Here is a 17490-nt window from a genome sequence, read left to right as displayed (position 1 = left end):
CAACTGAGCCACCCAGGCGCCCAACTTTGTGCCTCTTAAGCAGCTTTCCTTCTTGGGGCTGCTAGAGACCCCATGGACATATCTCACCCCATCGCCCGTTAGCCTCCCAAGGGCAGAGCCCTTACCTAAAGTTGGCCAAGACAGCACACAGGGTTGTCAAAAATGGCTAAATTAGGGGCCTCCTCAGAACCTGGGGGGGGACCCGAAACAAACAGTGCTCCCTGACATAGCCAGACACAGAGTGTTTAGGGGAGCCCAGTCATGGCGCCTACAAGGGCCGTTCAAGGATGTCCCTGGAGGACAATGGCTGAGAGCGAAGACAGCACCAGGAAGGGCCTCAAGAGAAAGCCTGCCCACAATTCCATGCCCCTCAAACACATCACTCCCCTCCAGTGATGCAGTTACTACCCCCAAACCACCTAAGCAGCTCCTTTTCTTGGAAGCCTGGGGAAAACAAAAAACCTTTCAAAGGAGGACGGGAAGAGGCAGTGCAGCCAGGGACATGGCCCCAGAGGGGAAGGAGTGAGTGACACCTGGAAGGACAAGACACCACCTTGCTTCTAGACTCAAGTTGGGGGCCACTGCTTCCAGAAAGACCTCCTGACATCCCAGAATGAGGCTGGGGACCTTTCTGTTCTCACCCTATACTTGGCACTGCCTGCTGTCATCCTGGGGCCGTGTCCCAGGCCCAGGCTTCCTCAGGCAGGAGGCTCCTCCTCAGGGCTTGCTGTTCATAGAACTCGCACCACACAGTGGGGTAGAGAGGCGTGTTTGTCTGCCAGGACCTTAAGGAGTTTTCGGAGCAAGGCACGGCCCCATCCCCCATCTGGGCCGCCCCCCCCCACCTGCCCCCCCAGTCCCTCATCAGGCTGGGGCGCCGCCCGGTAGATGCGACTTCAAAGGGCCTGTGCCTGAGCTTCCGCGGCCGATGTCGGGTCCGTGGCCCTCAGAGGGAGGCCAGGGCAGGATCCCCGTCGTCGGGGCTGTGCTAGTCCCGGGGTCTCCACGACTGCGCCGGGGGTGCGGGGCTCTAGGCGCTGGAGCCAAGGGGCGGGTCCTCAGAGCCCCCCGAAGTGGGCGGGTCCGGCCGGCCGCGGGGCCAATCCGGGCGCGAGGGGAGCGGGGGCGGGGGCCGGGTGGAGCGGGGTTCGGTGGCGGGCGGGCCGGGGGCGGGGCGCGGCGTCCAGGCGGCGGCGGCGGTGGCGGTGGCGGCGGCTCCTCAGTGTCCGGCTCAGGCTCCGGCTGCGGCTCCGGCCCGTGATGCCCCATTCCGTGACCCTGCGCGGCCCTTCGCCTTGGGGCTTCCGCCTAGTAGGCGGCCGGGACTTCAGCGCACCCCTCACCATCTCGCGGGTGAGTCCGGCGGCCACGGGGCGGCGGGGAGGTCTTCGATCTGAGACCCTGTCCTCGCGGACCATCCAAGACCCAGATCCCCGACGTCCCTGAGGTTCGAAAGCCAAAGACTGGCCTGGGCGACACATGGCCTCTGGAGGCTTCCAAGCAGGGCAGTACTGCCCCAACCCCCTCTCTCCCTGCGCGGGGCCTGCCTGCCCTATCCCTTGAAGGAAACCCCCACCCCAGTTCACACACCAGCCTCCCTGCTGGTCTTATTTTGGGGGAGTTGCTGCAGGCCGGGGAAGGAGCTCACTGGGCCAGGGTTCTGGACAGATCTACAGAGGCCGGGAAATGCTGCTTAAACTGAACCCAGCCTGAGCATTTGGGGCAAAATGACTGAAAGCCCCTTCTCCTACCAAAGGTCCCTGCCAGTAGAGCTGGGTAACCCCAGGGAGGTCTGGGGTCCTCTCTGGATATGAAAAGGAGAAGATCCATTCACTTCCTCACTCCAGTTTTGGTCCGACTCTCATCTGTGACCTCAGTTGTCCTAAGGGGAAGTGACCAAGAGGAATTTGGGGCTTCCAGGGGAAGGGGAGACTTGACTGTGAGGTTTTGAGACCCCCTCCCCACAAGACCACACAAGGCTAGGGGCCAGAATAATCTCCGCCCAGTTTCTCTGGTTTCCAGGGCCATGCATTGCCCCAGGCTTAGGACAGAGGAGAAAGAGGAGTGGGCACAGCCCTGGGGGGTGGCTAATCTGTGAGAGAGAGGAGCTGAGGAAGGGATTCAGGCCCTGCCAGAAGGGGTGCCCAGTCTCAGGGAGACAGGATCCTGGTCTGGCTTCAGGGTTCCTTAGTTTGAAGGGCTAAAAAAGGGAGTCAGACTCTGCCTTTGGGGATCTCAGACTAGGGGACAAAAGAGGACAAAACCCAGGTCCTGCCCTTGAAGGCTCTCACTCTGGAAGGAAGAGCAAAGGGACCTGGGGCCATTTGAGGGCCATCCTTTATACACACACAGGCTGCCTTTGGAGGCCTGAGTCAGGAGAACTGAGAATCACCTTCCCCCACTGTGTTGCCACCTCTCTCTGTGGAGGCTGGACCAAGCTGGCTGGGCTTTCAGAGGCTTCTTTCTGCTACTTGGAAGGGGGTGGGCACCCGGTGGAGTAAAAAATCATGGAATCCCATTTCTGGGGGCCAGGGTGACAGGCAGGCCCAGCTGTCCTGGGAGACTTCCCACATCTGCCCTTACCCCACAGCCACCAGTTTCCTGGGGCTAACTGAGGTGGGCCTTCAACACATCTCCCACTTCCCTGAGGGAGACTGCTCTGTGTGTGTGTGTTTGTATGCGTGCACCTCTGTGTCTGTTTGCATGTATGCCTTGCTGTGTGTCCGCCAAGGCGGGCTGGTGGGGGTGCTAGGCCAGCCAGCAGTCCAGGCACTCTGGGCGTGAGGCCGCTGACAGGCTCAGTGGCGGCGGCTGACGGCCACAGGCGGCGGGGAGCAGAGACATCTGTTGCCCACGCGGCTGCTGGCCCGTGGAGGAAAGGCCTCCACACGTCACAGTGGCAGCAGCAGTGGTGGCCTTGTTTGGAGCTAACTGGGATGCAGGCTCCTGGCAGGCAGGCAGGCTGGGAGAGGGTTTGTCAGGAAGAACCCCCCTCCTCGTCCCCCAAAGTCATGCAGCAGCAGCTCAGGCCTAAGGAACCAGGATGCCTGAGTCTGGATTTGGGGGTGGATCTGGGAAGATCTTTGAGGCTGGGGAGACACAGGCCACAGCTTGCCCAGCAGGTGTGTCAAGGGCAGATCTACAGACACGGATGATGTGTGAGAGTGTCTTTACCAAGGGGGCTCAAGACCCAACCTCTTCCATGCTTCCAGAGCCGCCCCCCCATCCCCCGCCCACCCTGCTGTGAGGACAGCTACACTCAGACAGGGAGGAGGCTGGCTCCCTGGCAGAGCTGCGGCCTTACACCTTCAGCCCATGAAGCCTGGGGGAGCCCCCAAGAACCCTGGCCTGGGCTTCTTCCCCTGTGAACTACAGTGATTGGCAGCCCTGGCTGAGCGTCCATAGCATTCCAGGCCCCACCCTAATGGGTGCTGGTATCAGCTCCTCACCACCATGTGCTCAACCCACTATGGGGGCTTTTTGCCCTGATTGCCTCAGATAGTCCTCACAAGAGCTCTTACTAGTAAGGGCTCCCTCTGGGCTCACATTATAGATGGGGATACTGAGGCTCAGAGAGGCCAGGGTGCATCCAGAGAAGCAGAGCAGGGACAGGAATCCAGGCCTACCCGGCACTTGCTGTGACTATATGGGACAATATGGCCCCAGACTCTGTGACTCCCAGTCCACCACAGTGTCTAGGCTGGGCAGAGTGGAGCAGGGGCCGGGAATGTAGCTGCTACAGGTGAGGAGCCTGCTTTGTGCCCCAGCCTCCCAGCTGACCTCGCTGTACCCCTCTCCCTTCCTTCTGTCTATTTATCCTGCATTCAGCAGTCAGAGGGAGAGGCCTGAGTTAAACTGTGTCCTGTGACTTCCCTGCTTAGAACCCTCCATAGTCCCCAACCACCCAGGAGAAATGCCAGCTTCTTACCTGGGCCTACAAGACCTGCAGGTCAGGTCCCTGCTTCTTCTCTGACTTTTCTCTCACTCTCCTCTCACTGATGATGCTTCAACCCCAGAAGACTGCTTTTATTCTCTCTCCGAGTGAGCCATTGTACATGCTAACCTTTTTACCTGTGATACTCTCTCTCCCCTAGGACAGTCTCTCCCCTCACTCCCTTTCTGCAGCAAATCACACAGGGGTTAGTGGATAAGACTTGGAACCGGCTGGCTTGCAGTGAAATCCTGACTCTGCCATTTATCAATTGAACATCCTTCTGCACTTCTCTGGACCTCAGTTTCCTCACCTAAGAAATGGGCTTTCCTGGAGGATTGAGACAATGCTTATAAAGGCAGTTGGGAGAGTCACGGTTTCCTGGCCTCATGCCCTCTCTGACCAGAACTCCCCGAGCTAGTGGAGCTGGCAGAGTCCCAGCCACCCCTGCTTTCAAGAACTTCCTCCACCCACAGGGGCCTGAATGCACCTCTTGTCCTGGCTGAGTCATCGTGCAGCTAGCCACCCCCCTGAAGAAGAAGATTTCTCTCCAGCATGGGGACTGGGGCAAGGTGCCCCTTCCCCCAAGCCTCCCTTACTTCATTTCTAGGAATGAGAACAGCCTTTGTCTCATCAGGTGGTTGAAAAGTTGCCATGAACTAGTTATGGGTAAAGCACTGAGCCCAGGCCATGTCACAGAGCATGTGTCCATGAAGGAGAGGGGCCTGGAGCAGGGCCTTGAGTAGAGGGTGGGATAATGCCCAGTAGGTCCTTCCCCCAGGATGATAGGCTTGTGCAGGTGCCCAGGCCCTGTGGATGAGCATTCGTGGTGGGCTGGTTGCTAAGGGGGCCATGCTCCCGAAAAATATTCCTTGGGGCAGCCTATTTCAGGGCGGGCCAGCTTCAGCACTGCCCACACCAGGATTCCAGCCAAGGAGCTGCCAGCACCTCGGCTTTGTCCACTCACTACTGAAAACTGGATAGGCTGAGCCTAGCTGGGCTTTCAGGAGCTCCCAACTCCAGCAATAGGAACGGGGTCGCTGGAAGCTCTTGAGGACACCACTGGAGAGGCCGAGTAGGAATGAGGGTACCTACACCCTGGCTGGTTCAGTTGGTACAGAATGTGACTCTTGATCTTGCAGTTGTAAGTTTGAGCCCCATATCAGGCATAGAAATTACCGGAAAAAAAATTTTTTTTTTCTTTAATAAGGGTGCCTAAAGTTTCTTTCCAAAGGCGGTACTGGGACTGGGGGAAGGGTGAAGAGTGCCCTATTGCCTGAATTCCCCTGGGCTCCTTACTCTGGCCTCTCTGTTAGCCTATTCTCAACCCCATGTGGCCCTCGTCAGGGCACCAGCATTGTAAGAAGCTCCAGATATGGACACCATTTGCCTGGAGTCAATAGTAGCACTGGGGTGGCCTGATAGAGTGTCTGTCCTGCTGATGAAGTGGAGGTAAAATGGTGACTCAGGAGTGCAGGCAGGCAGCGGGAAGTACGTGGTCCTGGACTTGCCTGGGGAGGTGATGACACAGACCCAGAATGAGGCACTAACAATGTTAGGGGAGCAAAGTGGTAAAGGGGTGCACAGAGGACTGTGAGAGCCCGAAGAAGAGGTTCCTAGGGGAAATGCCTTCTCTGCTAAGATGTGAAGGTGAGGAGGAAAAAGCTGGTAATTAGGGTTTGAGGTCAAAGGAAAGAGTGTTCCAGCTAGAGAGAAGAGTATCTCCAGAAGCATGGAGGTGAGAATTATCTGGGGCTGTCGGTAGCGCCTGGATATTCAGTTGGTCTGGATAGAGTGTGGGGAGGTGGAGGTGAATGTGGGGGTTAGGGATGAAAGGAAATGAGTAGGGAGACAAGGAAATATCAGGTCAAGGGGCTGCTATGCTGTGTGTCTGGGTAGGGCTCTGTCTATGTAGGGTATATATGACGTGTCCATGCTTTGTTTGTATCTGGGAGCCTATGTGTTCCCGTGTATCCCTTGCATGTCTGTGGGCACATATGCAAGCGACAAGAGTTGCTTGGGACTGGGACATCCCACTTGTCCCAGTCCCAAGGAAGGCCCGCTTACATGCCCTCACACCCCAGAGGTCCTTCAGGTGCTGGAATTAGGGGTGTTTACAACAGTGGCTGTGGCAAGACCACATGGGAACTCACCCAGTCTTAGGGCTGGCCCACCCACAGGTCATGTGGGCAGAAGGGCTGCACAGCCCAGGTTCTGAGGTTGGAGGGGGTCCAGGCCCGAGACCACAGCAAGGCCACATAATGGCCGATGCCCAGCCCTCTGGCTTGTCCCTCTACAGGTCCATGCTGGCAGCAAGGCTGCACTGGCTGCCCTGTGCCCTGGAGACCTGATCCAGGCCATCAATGGGGAAAGCACAGAGCTCATGACGCACCTGGAGGCGCAGAATCGCATCAAGGGCTGCCACGACCACCTCACACTCTCTGTGAGCAGGTACGAACAGGGTAGGCTGGCCTGGGGGGCAGGGGGTGGAATGAAGGGGAGGATAAGTCAGGAACAGCCAGCATCCTCAGAGAGCCAGGCTCCACACAGCCTCTCTCCCTCAGCTCCATGGCACTCCAGTCCTAGGAGCTAGTGCTTTCCCAGGGGGCGTGACAGACACTGTTTGGAGAGGGCGGTGCTTAAGAAGAAAAGAAGCCCCCTGTTAGCTCAGGACTGGAAGTCTGTTGAGGGACTTATGGGAGGGGACAGGCAGCCCAAATCAACGATGAAATAAGACCTTGGGCAGCCTCTGGGGATGGGGGCAGTGATTTCAGTCTTCTTCCCACCCCTGAGTGAGTGATCCTTTTGATGATCATTTCAAAGTGGTTTCTTGTTCCACACCTCATTTAACCTTTAGACCTGCTTGATAAAATGGAAGCTGGTATGGTCCTCATATTACAGATGAGATAGCTGAGGCCCAGAAAGGTTAGTGGGTGCCTAAAGTTCCACAGCAAGGGAGTAGGAAAGCAAAGCTTGTCCTCAGGTGTCTCTTACTCCTAGGAGTGGCTGCTAACCACTCCTGCCCCCACAAGGCTGCCCTGCCTCGGCTGGCCCCACCACGCCTCCTGCCTCTGCAACAGATTCTGATTCAATCTGGATGCTAGGGACTGTATCATGCCATACTGCCTACATGGAGGGGGGGGATTGAGGTCCCCAGGCTGTGTGTGTGCCTTATAAATGATCTAGGATGGAAGGTCCACCTGTGGTGTCCCTAGCCCCAGTCAGGCACTAGGTCTTTGTTTAGCTCTAAAGGCAGGTGGCCAGGTCCTGGCTGAGTGGGATCTCCCTTCCCCCTATCTTGCTTGGATCCAGAGAAGTCAGACAGAACTGCTTAGCTCTGCCACGTTCACTGCTAACAGGGACTTTCCATGACCCTCCTGTGGACGCGTGTCAGCAAAGCCTCTCCAAACCACAACACGGCTAACTATGCGTTAGAGCTGGCAGGGCTGGGAGCCATTAAACATGTTAGGAAGGCTTCTGAGATAGCCTCCATGTGCGTCTGGCCCGATTGTGGGTCCAGGTTGGGGTCAGGACCCCTGACTGTGCTCTTGGAGCTGAGTGCAACTCCAAGGGCAATGGGCCCTGGCTTGGGAGTTCAGCAGAGCTGGTTCTAATCCAGACTCTGTGGGATCTTAGGTACAACAGATGACCTCTGTGAGCCTGGGTTTCCTTCTCCACCAAACAGGATCACATTCATCGCCCTCTCCCAGATTGAGGTATAGTCTGGCTGGGGGAAACATCAGCACTGCTCTGCCCACGAGTGGCCTCTGCAGCCGCCCCACTTGGCTGGTTTCCTCGGCCCTGACTCACCTCCGGCCTTCATTTTGCATTGCTAAAGAAGGGAAGCCCTGGTAGTAGTGGCGTGGGGGAGGCAGTGGGAGCTTGTAGGGGGCCTGAGTCAGGAGGTTCCCAGAGGGAATGATGTCAGGGGAGGGCAGCAGGATGGGGGCAGGGTGGAGGTTCCCTTTCCTTCCTTCCTTCCTTTCCTGGTCATTTGTTCCAAGCCAAGCATGGATGGAGCCACGGGTCCCCTGATCTGTTCTACTCTGCCCCCGAATGCTGCCTGGCCATGGACCAGGTGAGAGCATACTCTCTACTATCACAGATCTGGGTTCAAGTCCCAGCTCTGCACTGGAGAACTGTGTTGTCCTCCAGCAAGTGATTTAATCTCAAAGCCCTCAGTTTCCTCAGCTCCAAAATGGGACCATCTTATGATTGGGAGATTAAATGCTTATGATGTACTGGGTTTGCTTAGGGTGAAAATCTGGGGTCCTGTCTTCCAGCCCCCACCCCCAGTGCTCACACATGCAGATTCTGAGAAATTAAGACATGAAGACCACCTTGACCCTCTGGGCCAGCATTTCTTCTGGGCACCATCCACAAGGCCTCTGACCCTGCTCTCTGACCTTCCTGCTAGGACAGGACCTATGCTCCACAGACCCCCCTCAGCATGGTTTCTGTGGAGGATCAGCCTGTTGAGCTGACTGGAGAGAGCTATTCTGTGCCCCTGCCCACAGAGCTTGACCCAGACCAGTTCCCTGCCTGCCCTCTTATTTACAGAGGGGTCTAATCCTCCACAGACTTCTCCACAGGATGAGAAGTGAAGGAAGGGCCCAGCTTTCTTGCTATGCTTATTTTGTTTAGAACTCAGAGCCAGTTATCCAACAATCCAAGCTAACCCATACTTTCTGGGCATGTTCTCTAGGCCCAGAACCTTCCTGGCATTAGCTCCAAACCCAGGCTTCTGGTGAGGTCTGTGTTGCCCATTGTATATGTTACAAGATGCAATTACATGGCCCACCCTTGGGCTGTCATTTTGCTTAAAGATGGTAGAAGCTGCCACCTGTCCAGCTGAAGTGAAGGCCTATGGATGGAGATTGAATAAGCCTTCATTCTGATCTGCTGCCTTGGGCTACGCTCTTTGCTCTGGGTATTTTGTGCACTCTGATCTCCAGACCACAGGCTTGTACTTCTCTTCTGGGCAGAACTTCAGGGGAGTATAAGGTCATCCTAGCCACATGCGATGTCCTAGACTGATCCCATCAGAGTTCTGAGCTGGCGGAGGCCAAAGGTGGAGCTGTGAGTTAGGGCAGTCACTGGGAGCCTAGATGAGAGGCTGGGGCCAGGCGCCAGTGGGGATGGTGTTGCCTTCAGGCAGCAGAGCCTTGGTGGCACAGGCCTGCGGAAGGCTCTGGGGGAGAGAGGCTAGTCTGTACCGGTTTAAGGAATGGGCCACGGTGAGGAAGCGTAGAGGAAGTATGGTCTACATGTGTAGACAGATAGTTAAAAATCCTTCAGTGAACTGCAGGGAGAGAAGCCGTGTTGAGCTGCTGGCCCAGTGGTGAGTTCTTGGAAAGCCCCAGGAGGCCTTTTGAGGTGAAGGGGGACATTATTCCCCTTTGGCCTAATGGGCCTCCCTTCTCACCCACCTGTCAGTCCAGGGTCCATGCAACCTCCTGGCTTGCCTCCTCACAGGGCTACTGAATGGCAAGACTGGGCCCCAGGCCTGTAGTCTTTCAGCCCCGCCAGCCCCGCCTGCCCCACTTATGACAGGTTTATGATGTTTTTCTCCCTCCTGAGTGGTGTTTGGCTTTTGGTTTCTATGGTGAAGCAGGAATTTCCTAATGGCCTGTTTCCCATCTGGGCTGGGCAGACATTGGTGATGACTCTGCCGGCAGCAAGAGGGGAGGCGCATCCCTCAAAGCCTCTATGTCACCTCCCCTAGAGCCCAGGGATGCTTGACCTCCAGGCCAGGCCAGAGGCTGTGGATGGAAGAGGATAAGCAGATGGGCTCCTCGCTGATCCATGTGTGAGGCCTGGCACGCCCTGCTATGAGCTCGCCTTCTTTTTTGCTGAGGCCAGGGAGAGGGTGAAAAAGTGGGGAAGTTGAAGGGCTTCTGTTGCATCCTGTCTGGGAATGAGACCAGAGAGGCCTGGAACAGCTGGTGGGGATGGAACACACAGCCCCGCCCTAGGCAGGTGGCAGATCTCGAGTTCTGTCTCCTCGCCACAACAGCTACCATCTGGTGCAGGGGCAAGTGCTGCGGTGGTGGCTTCTGCCATTCAGGGTGCCAGGCCTGGTCCTGGGTGGCTCTGGGCCCCGAGCCCAGCCCCTCTTAGCCATGGTTCCAGTCACGGTGGGCACAGTAAGCAGATCTATCTGACCATCCTAATTCCTGTCACAGACCTGAAGGCAGGAGCTGGCCCGGTGCCCCAGAGGACAGCAAGGCTCAGGCACAGAGGATCCATATTGACCCTGAGGCCCAGGTATGTATGAACACCACCTGGCCTGGCCTGGTTCAGAGCAAGCCCAGGGCAGAGGGGCCAGGCCTGCACTAGATGTCTTGCTGTCTGGCTTTCAGATGCCCAAACCAGAGATTGAAGCAGCAGACTTCTCTGGGCCATGTCCATGCCCCATTCTGTGCTCCCCAGGTGATAAGCATCTGCTGGGGGCTCTGTCTGTACTCTGTATAGTCCTAGATTCTGAGACAAAGGTACTTAGAGTGGGTAGGAACGGGGCTAGGCCTTGGCTCAGGGCTACCTCGCCCCCATCGCCCTAGCTGGGTTTCAATCTGATGCCTAGTGATGCCAGACCAAGAGGAAGTCACTGGCTTGGGGGCTGGGTCAGGGGAAGCTGTAGGCTGTGGCTTGACCTCAGGTCGTTTGGGTATTCTTCTGTCTTATCTTAGCCTTGGGCACCCACGTGGCTAGAGCCAAACTCAGTCCTCAAGACTGACCTTAGAATATAAGGCACTTCGATGCCCTTAAGGCTGAAGTTTTCTCCTGGCTGTCCTGTGATTGCACCCAGCAGACCTCAGGCCACAGTTACCTTTCCATGTTTGACAGGAGTCACAACTATGATACTGTCTTCAAATGAAGGGGGGGGGGCAGGAAGAAGCTGCTCTAGGGCCTCATTTTGCCATGGACATGAGGGGTAGCCAAGGGGGCAGAACTGAGGTACCCAGAGCCCACTCCACATCCCTGGGCTACAGCGTTGGAAAAGGTGGAGATTGGACTGCTCTGTGATGGAACCAGAACTGTGGGACTCAGAATGTGGGGCCACGGCCATCTAAGCCTGCTTGTGTCTACTTTCTTGCCATGGAGGCTTCCCTGTAGAGAAGGCCATCTCCCTCACCCTTTATCCCAATCCTCTCGTTCTGGTGTTTGTTCCTTAACTTACTTTTGCTAGAATCTCGGAGGCCAGATGCTTACTACATGCCAGAGAGTGCCCATTATGAAAAGGAAGAGGTACTTAGCAATTCTGGAATGGCAGAAGCCAAGGGCCAAAGGAGTCCAGAGTAGGCACATGGTTCACCTAAGGGTTCAGAGAGGGCTTCCTGGAGGAGGAAGTATCCAAGCCAAGACCTGCAGGACCAGGAAGAGTCTGGCCAGCAAAGAGGCATGGAGAAAGGCAGTGTGCAAGGAAGCACATGCAAAGCTGCAGAAGTGAGATTGTGCATCACAGGTTCAGAAAAAAGCAAGCTCCTGTGGGTGGGAGAGCAGAGGCAAGGGATGAGGTGATGGGGCAGAACCACAGACAGTCTTTTGGTTTCCTCAGCTGTCCTTGCAGAGATTCGTAGCCAAGCTTGTGTCTCCACAGCGTGACCTGGTCCAAGGGGCCAAGGGTGAGCAGAGGTTGACAAGTCAGCCAGGCTTGATGCAGGCCAGGTGGAAGGCAGCAGCATTGTGTAGGCCCCCAGCACACCTGTGAGGCCAGCTGTCACGTGTGAGTGCAGGGTGATAGGGCAAGAGCGCCTGAGTTTTGGAATCTGAATCTCAGCTCTAGTCCATCCTTCAGGAGGGGCTCAGGGCCAGGGCGCCTGGGGATGGTGGGTTGGAGAGCAGCTGCCCCTGCCCCCACAATTTCCCTTACTGACCTCTTCAAAGGCCAGGCTGCCAGTGGCTCAGGCTGGAGTCAGAGGGATTTTCTCTAAGCAACAGGGCTGCCCCTCAGCTACCATCCCCCTCTTGTGCTTAAAAGTCATGAGCTCCATGGGTGGTGACAGAAACACCCGCACCCAGCCCCCACAGGGCTGTGTCCTCAGTAACACAGACACAGGGCCCATTGTCCCCACAGTGCTCCCACCCTCTGCCTGCAGTGGGCAGTGGGTGGGCCCAGCCAGAGACATCAGAGGAGAAAACCACAGTTGGCCCTAAAATCAGCACAAAATACCCTGGCATGCACCCCCGATGCAAATAGGTTCTGCAGGTCATGTAGGGTCATAGGGGACCCTTCTTCCCTCAGGCCTTACTTATGAGGGAACACAAGAGGCATTTGGTCCAGCCCAGGGCAGAGGAAGGGTGACAATAAGGGAAGGTTTCCTGGAGAGGATGGCATTTAAGCTGAGAACCAGGTGATGGGTTAAAGCAAGCCGGGTAGAGCAGGCAGTCCTTGCACACTCATCCTCTCCTCTCCAACCTGCAGGGAGCTGGGGTTTGGCCTCCCGGAGGTGCCACCTCATCCTCTGGAGTCAATGCCCACCTCCCAGGGTGCGTCCCAGGATTTTTTTTTTTTTAATATTTTATTTATTTATTTCAGAGTGAGCAGGGAAAGGGAAAAGCAGACTTCCCACTGAGCAGGGAGACTGATGGGGGCTCGATCCCAGGCACTGGGATCATGACCTGAGCTAAAGGCAGGTGCTTAACCGACCAAGCCACCCAGTGTCCTGAGTGTCCCAGATTCTGACCACGGTCACGTGGGAGCTAATGAACAAGCAGGCAGTTACCCCCATTCTGCTGATTTTCCCACTGAGGCTTCAACAACCAAATCAAACAGCTGGCGGATACTCAGAGAAGGGGGAACACGTGGCACCAGGTGCACTTTCACACAAAGTGGGGGACATCCAGAAATAGGAATACAAACTCAGGAATGCCCATGACAGCCCAAGCATCTGCTGTGTGCTAGGCACTATGCTAAGTGCTTTGCATGCAACTGTCTCATTTTATCCCCACAAGGAACTTAGGATGTAGAGACCCTCACATTCCCCCATTTAACAGATAAAGAAACAGATTCAGAGAGGTGATAGAGGTGTGGGACTCATACCGAGACTGAGGTCACCATGTGTGCCCTAACCACTGAGTTCAGACCAAGAGAGGCAGCTGCATGGGTGGCCCTGGGGGGAGCAGTGGCTCTGATGACCCTGCAGTGGACTCCCACACCCTACTGGGTGAGTGAGGGCCTCCTTCCTCCAGGACCTTCTGGCTCCCCTTCCTGTCACAGCCTCCTCCTTACCAGGCCCAGCCCTGCCCCCACAGCCCACGGCCCATCTGGTCCCCATTATAGGCCAGGCCAGCCTTGCCTGCCCGCCTGCCCTGCAGACACATATGCAAAAGTGCTTGGGTTTCTCAGGGGCTTTTGTTCAGCCCAGTGGGGAAGAGGGTTTTCCTACTGTGATTGCCTCACTGATAGGGGCCCACCTGGGCAGCGAGACCCTCCCCTTTGTCTGTGGAGGTGAGGGAAATGGGGCACCACCCCACTCAGTGCCTGGTCTGCCCATTCCCCAAGCTCCCAGCCAGCTCCGAGGCTGCAGAAAAAGCGGGGGCAGTCAGGACAAAGCTCTGCAGGCTCCCCTATGCCCCAGTGCTGGAGGCTGCCTGAATCCCGCACAGTCTCCGAGTATCTGCAACTGTGTCTGTGTAATTAGGTATATGTCGGTGGACTGGCTAGACCTTGTGTGTTGTCTTCGTATGTGTGTTTGTGAAAGTTCTCATGAGAGTGTGCATGCCTCTGTGTGCCTGCAAGCCAGCGGCAGCATAGCCCTGGACTCTACAGAGACGAAGATCCGCAGTCCCCACTCAGATCCACACCCACGGAGATATGGCCCTTTTCTCCCGAGCTGAGGAGACACGGTCAAGGTATTTCCCCAAATGTTTCAGCCTAGGGTACCAGGCTGGCCATGGAGTAGTAGGGTGGCGAGCCTTGAGCCTGGGCCAGCCACTGGCCCTCATCTGCTTTGCCTGTAGAAGGCCACACATATTGCCCTGCGGAGCATGAAATGGAGGCAGAGGGACAGGCCTGAAGGGGGCTAACCTCACAATGATGCCTTTGAATCTCAGTCTGCCCCCCAACTCCATTGTGTGCTTTGGGCACACAGTGATTGATGACTTTTCCTGGCTGCAGGATGGGGCTTTCTTTTTCATGTTCTCAGCTATAGGCCCGTACAATACCCAGCACAGTTCTGGCAGGTGAGAAGGCCTGACACCAGGAGCATCTCTGCAAGGAAGCCACAAACTCTGCTCCAGTCACACTGGCCTTAAAGGGTTACTTGGAATGGTCGTGCCCCAACACCATCCGTCACGGGCACTGGTGGTCAGAATCACCACATGGTTCATGTGCCAAAGTTGAGTCTCAGGCACTTAGGTTTTTGTGTCTGACTTTCCACAGCCATTTCTCATTTCTTTTGGGGTTGAACTGGGCCCAAGTTGCAGCCCTTCCCTGGCTGGGCACCACAGCCCAAAGATGCCAGAGCAGGGGTAACCAGCCAACATCCAAGAAGGCCTGGCATAGCAAGGCAAGGATGGAATGTATAAGGAAGGGCCAGAGCCCTATCCCAGATGGTTTCTCAGTGCCTCAGGCCTCTGTCTCTCCTAGGATGGCAGTCCAGTGACCAGCAGGAGGCCCTCAGCCACCGGGATTGGGCTAGAAGATGGCAGGCCAGGCCTGGGACCTCCTTATGGGCAGCCATCTCACCTCTCATTCCATCACAATGGCAGCAGCAATGAGGCTACCTTACTGACCCAAATGAGCACCCTGCATGTGTCTCCACTTCACAGGTAGTACAGAGAAGTGGCCTTTGAAGCCACACCCAGATCCCATCTTAATCCCAGATCTCTTCTCTCACTGGGTCACATCTTGACCCCTGACACTTGATCTTTGGGTCTTGGCTGGTTTCACTCTGAAAAACCTCACCAGACTCCTGAGCTGGCAGATGGAAGGCTGGTGCCACAACTGTGTCCTTTGGCGTATCTCTTTTGCCCAGCACGGACACAGCCAGAGGTCTCCCGCGGAGCCGTGACTGCGGAGTGGACCTGGGCTCAGAGGTGTACAGGATGCTGCGGGAGCCGGCCGAGCCCTTGACTTCTGAGCCCAAGCAGTCAGGCTCCTTCCGCTACTTGCAGGGCATGCTGGAGGCCGGGGAGGGCGGTAAGACTCCTGCCATCCTGCCCCACCTGCCTAACCACTCCCTCAGGTGCCCTGAAGAGCGCCGCCCGGCCCCCGCCCCTTTGCGACCCCACCCCCTTCCTGCATCCCAGCCATCTATCCCTGCCGCTTCTCTTCCGAGCGTCCCACACTCCTCGCCGCGCCTCTGTCCGGATTCCCACTCCACCCCCGTCGCGGCCCCTCCCCCTCCAAACCTCGTCCCCAGTCGCAGTGCTGGTGGTCCTGGAAGCTGGGTCCATCCCACACCGCGAAGAAGTGAAGTTCTCTTTTCTGACCTCCGCACCTGGCTCATGCCGCTTGCGCTCCGGCTTTCAGGGGAGCGGCCTGGGTCCAGCGGTCCCCGCAACCTCAAGCCCACCGCCAGCAAGCTGGGCACTCCGCTGAGTGGCCTGCAAGGACTGCCCGAGTGCACGCGCTGCGGCCACGGCATAGTGTGAGTACCCTCCCCTGCTTCCCCCATCCCCAGCCCCGGCACTCCCATGGCCCCGCCCGAGGCCCTGGATGGGAGCATGCTCCCGAATCCGTCAGTCGCCACAAGCAGTCCTCTCCCGGTTTCCCCATCAGGGGCACCATCGTCAAGGCGCGGGACAAACTCTACCACCCCGAGTGCTTCATGTGCAGCGACTGCGGCCTGAACCTTAAGCAGCGCGGTTACTTCTTTCTGGACGAGCGGCTCTACTGCGAGAGCCACGCCAAGGCGCGCGTCAAGCCACCCGAGGGCTATGACGTGGTGGCAGTGTACCCCAATGCCAAGGTGGAGCTCGTCTGAGCTGCTCCCAGAACTTCCCGTCCCCGCTTCTGCTTTTAATGCCCCCTCGCGGCCCGTGTAAATACGTGTTTGCCCCCTGCCTCTCTAATAAATTCCCTCTGTTCAGCCTTGAACATGTCAGTGCCTCTGTTCAGGTGCCAAGCATGTCCTGGGCACTGGGGGCATTGGTGAGCAACACAGGTGCTGTGCTGTCTCAAGGAGGCCACAGCCTAGATGGATAGCACAGCCCACGGCCCATAAATGGCAGACATAAATCACATAAATCACAAGGGGCAGTCATAAGGAGGTGAGATCTGGGGTGCTAGCAGTGACGTCACGCCAAGGGGTTGGACCTCGGTGGAGTCAGGGAAGGTGTCAGCTGAGAACTAAGTGATGAGGGAATTGCTCTTCAGGGTGAGGAACTTTGTGTGCAAAGGTATGACAAGGGCGAGTCCAGACTAGAAAGGTCCCATCTGGCCACGAGCAGAGCCAGGGCAGTCCCTAGGGCGCACCGTGGAAAGATCACCGGGACTGCCACGGACGGTAATCTGACTCCTGGCTTTGGCCCCCGCGGCGTTCTCACGGGTTTCTCCCCATCTGCTTTCCCGCCCCCTGCCCACTTTATGCTTGCCCAGACCCCATTTCTTTCCCCTTCCCCTTTTTCCCCAGCAGGGGGAGCGCTTTGAGTGTCGGGAAGGGGCAGTGGGAGACAAGAGAAGCGGAAGCAAGGCGAGAGGAGACGAGGCGGGGCGGGGCGGGGCGGGGCGGGGCGGGGCGGGGGGGGGTTGGGAGAGGAGAGATAGGAAGAGGGGCCTAGGGCTGCACCCTTCGCTTAGCTCCTATCGCCAAAGCCAAGGGTAAACACACCCCTTCTCTGAGGCGTGGCGGTTACAGGGTGATGGGGTGACCTGGAGCCTTTCACTGCTCGGTTGCACAAGCAGGCACAGACTCTAACTTATTAAAAATATAAATGGTTATCAGAGTTGGTGAATTACGGGCTGTTCACACACAACAAACTGTCCCAGACTCCAGGTCACACGGATCTGTGCTCTCCACAGCGAGCTCCAGGCTGGAAGCAGCGTCATTTACTTAGTCCGGGTTTATTTAGGGAGCCCCAACTAATGAACATTTGTGCTATTTTCAATTTTGTACTATCGCAAACCACAAAAGACTTATCAGTTCACACTCTTACCATAAGCACAAGACAGTACCCTTTTCCTTCATGCTCTTGCCAACACAGGATACTATCTTTTTTTTTTTCTTTTTGGCAATCTGATAAGTAAAAGAAGATATGTACTTGCTTTAATTTGCACTCCTCTGATTACCGATTATGCGCATTCATTCGACAAATATTTCTTGTGCTTGTTGGGCGCTGACTGAACAGTGGGGAATAGGATGGTCTTCTCTCTCCAAGAGTTCTTCTTGCATGAATTGCCCTAAACCCTTCCCTCATTTTCTGAGGCTTATTTAACTTCTTAGTGATAGGACCTTTTCATATTTTTTAAGAGTCTCTGTTCCTGGACTAGATTCCACGGACTCCATCACATTGATTTAATTACTACTGTTGTAGAGTTTAGTATGCCAGTCTCTCCTATTTGTTCTTCATTTACAAACTTGTCAAGGCTGCTCTTGAACATTTCCAGTTGTCAA

The 17490-nt window shown here is 56.3% G+C and overlaps 1 protein-coding gene across 2 annotated transcripts; it reads left to right on the top strand.

Annotated features, from left to right (window-relative positions):
• Nucleotides 1–1186: 1186 nt before the first annotated feature.
• On the top strand, nt 1187–15974 carry LOC111140981 (PDZ and LIM domain 4). 2 transcript variants are annotated; one of them, XM_022493271.1, is made up of 7 exons: nt 1187–1353; nt 6231–6382; nt 10117–10198; nt 14523–14704; nt 14911–15074; nt 15408–15525; nt 15657–15974. In XM_022493271.1, the coding sequence occupies exons 1-7, from the start codon at nt 1261–1263 to the stop codon at nt 15859–15861; spliced, it is 996 nt and encodes a 331-aa protein (XP_022348979.1). In that variant the 5' UTR covers nt 1187–1260; the 3' UTR covers nt 15862–15974. The 2 variants fall into 2 exon arrangements, with proteins under 2 accessions (XP_022348979.1, XP_022348980.1); XM_022493272.1 differs by lacking the exon at nt 15408–15525.
• Nucleotides 15975–17490: the final 1516 nt, after the last annotated feature.

This window comes from Enhydra lutris, unplaced genomic scaffold (assembly GCF_002288905.1).
Source record: "Enhydra lutris kenyoni isolate GAN:26980312 unplaced genomic scaffold, ASM228890v2 scaffoldscaffold5, whole genome shotgun sequence".
Taxonomy (NCBI): domain Eukaryota; kingdom Metazoa; phylum Chordata; class Mammalia; order Carnivora; family Mustelidae; genus Enhydra; species Enhydra lutris.
The sequence above is the reverse complement of the archived record's forward strand: the minus strand, read 5'-3'. Positions and strand labels throughout refer to the sequence as shown.

Coding starts and splice junctions, on each gene's coding strand:
- LOC111140981 (XM_022493271.1), top strand. CDS start 1,261: ATGCCCCATTCCGTGACCCTGCGCGGCCCTTCGCCTTGGGGCTTCCGC. Junction 6,383..10,116: donor CTCACACTCTCTGTGAGCAG/GTACGAACAGGG, acceptor TTCCTGTCACAG/ACCTGAAGGCAGGAGCTGGC. Junction 15,526..15,656: donor CGCTGCGGCCACGGCATAGT/GTGAGTACCCTC, acceptor TTTCCCCATCAG/GGGCACCATCGTCAAGGCGC.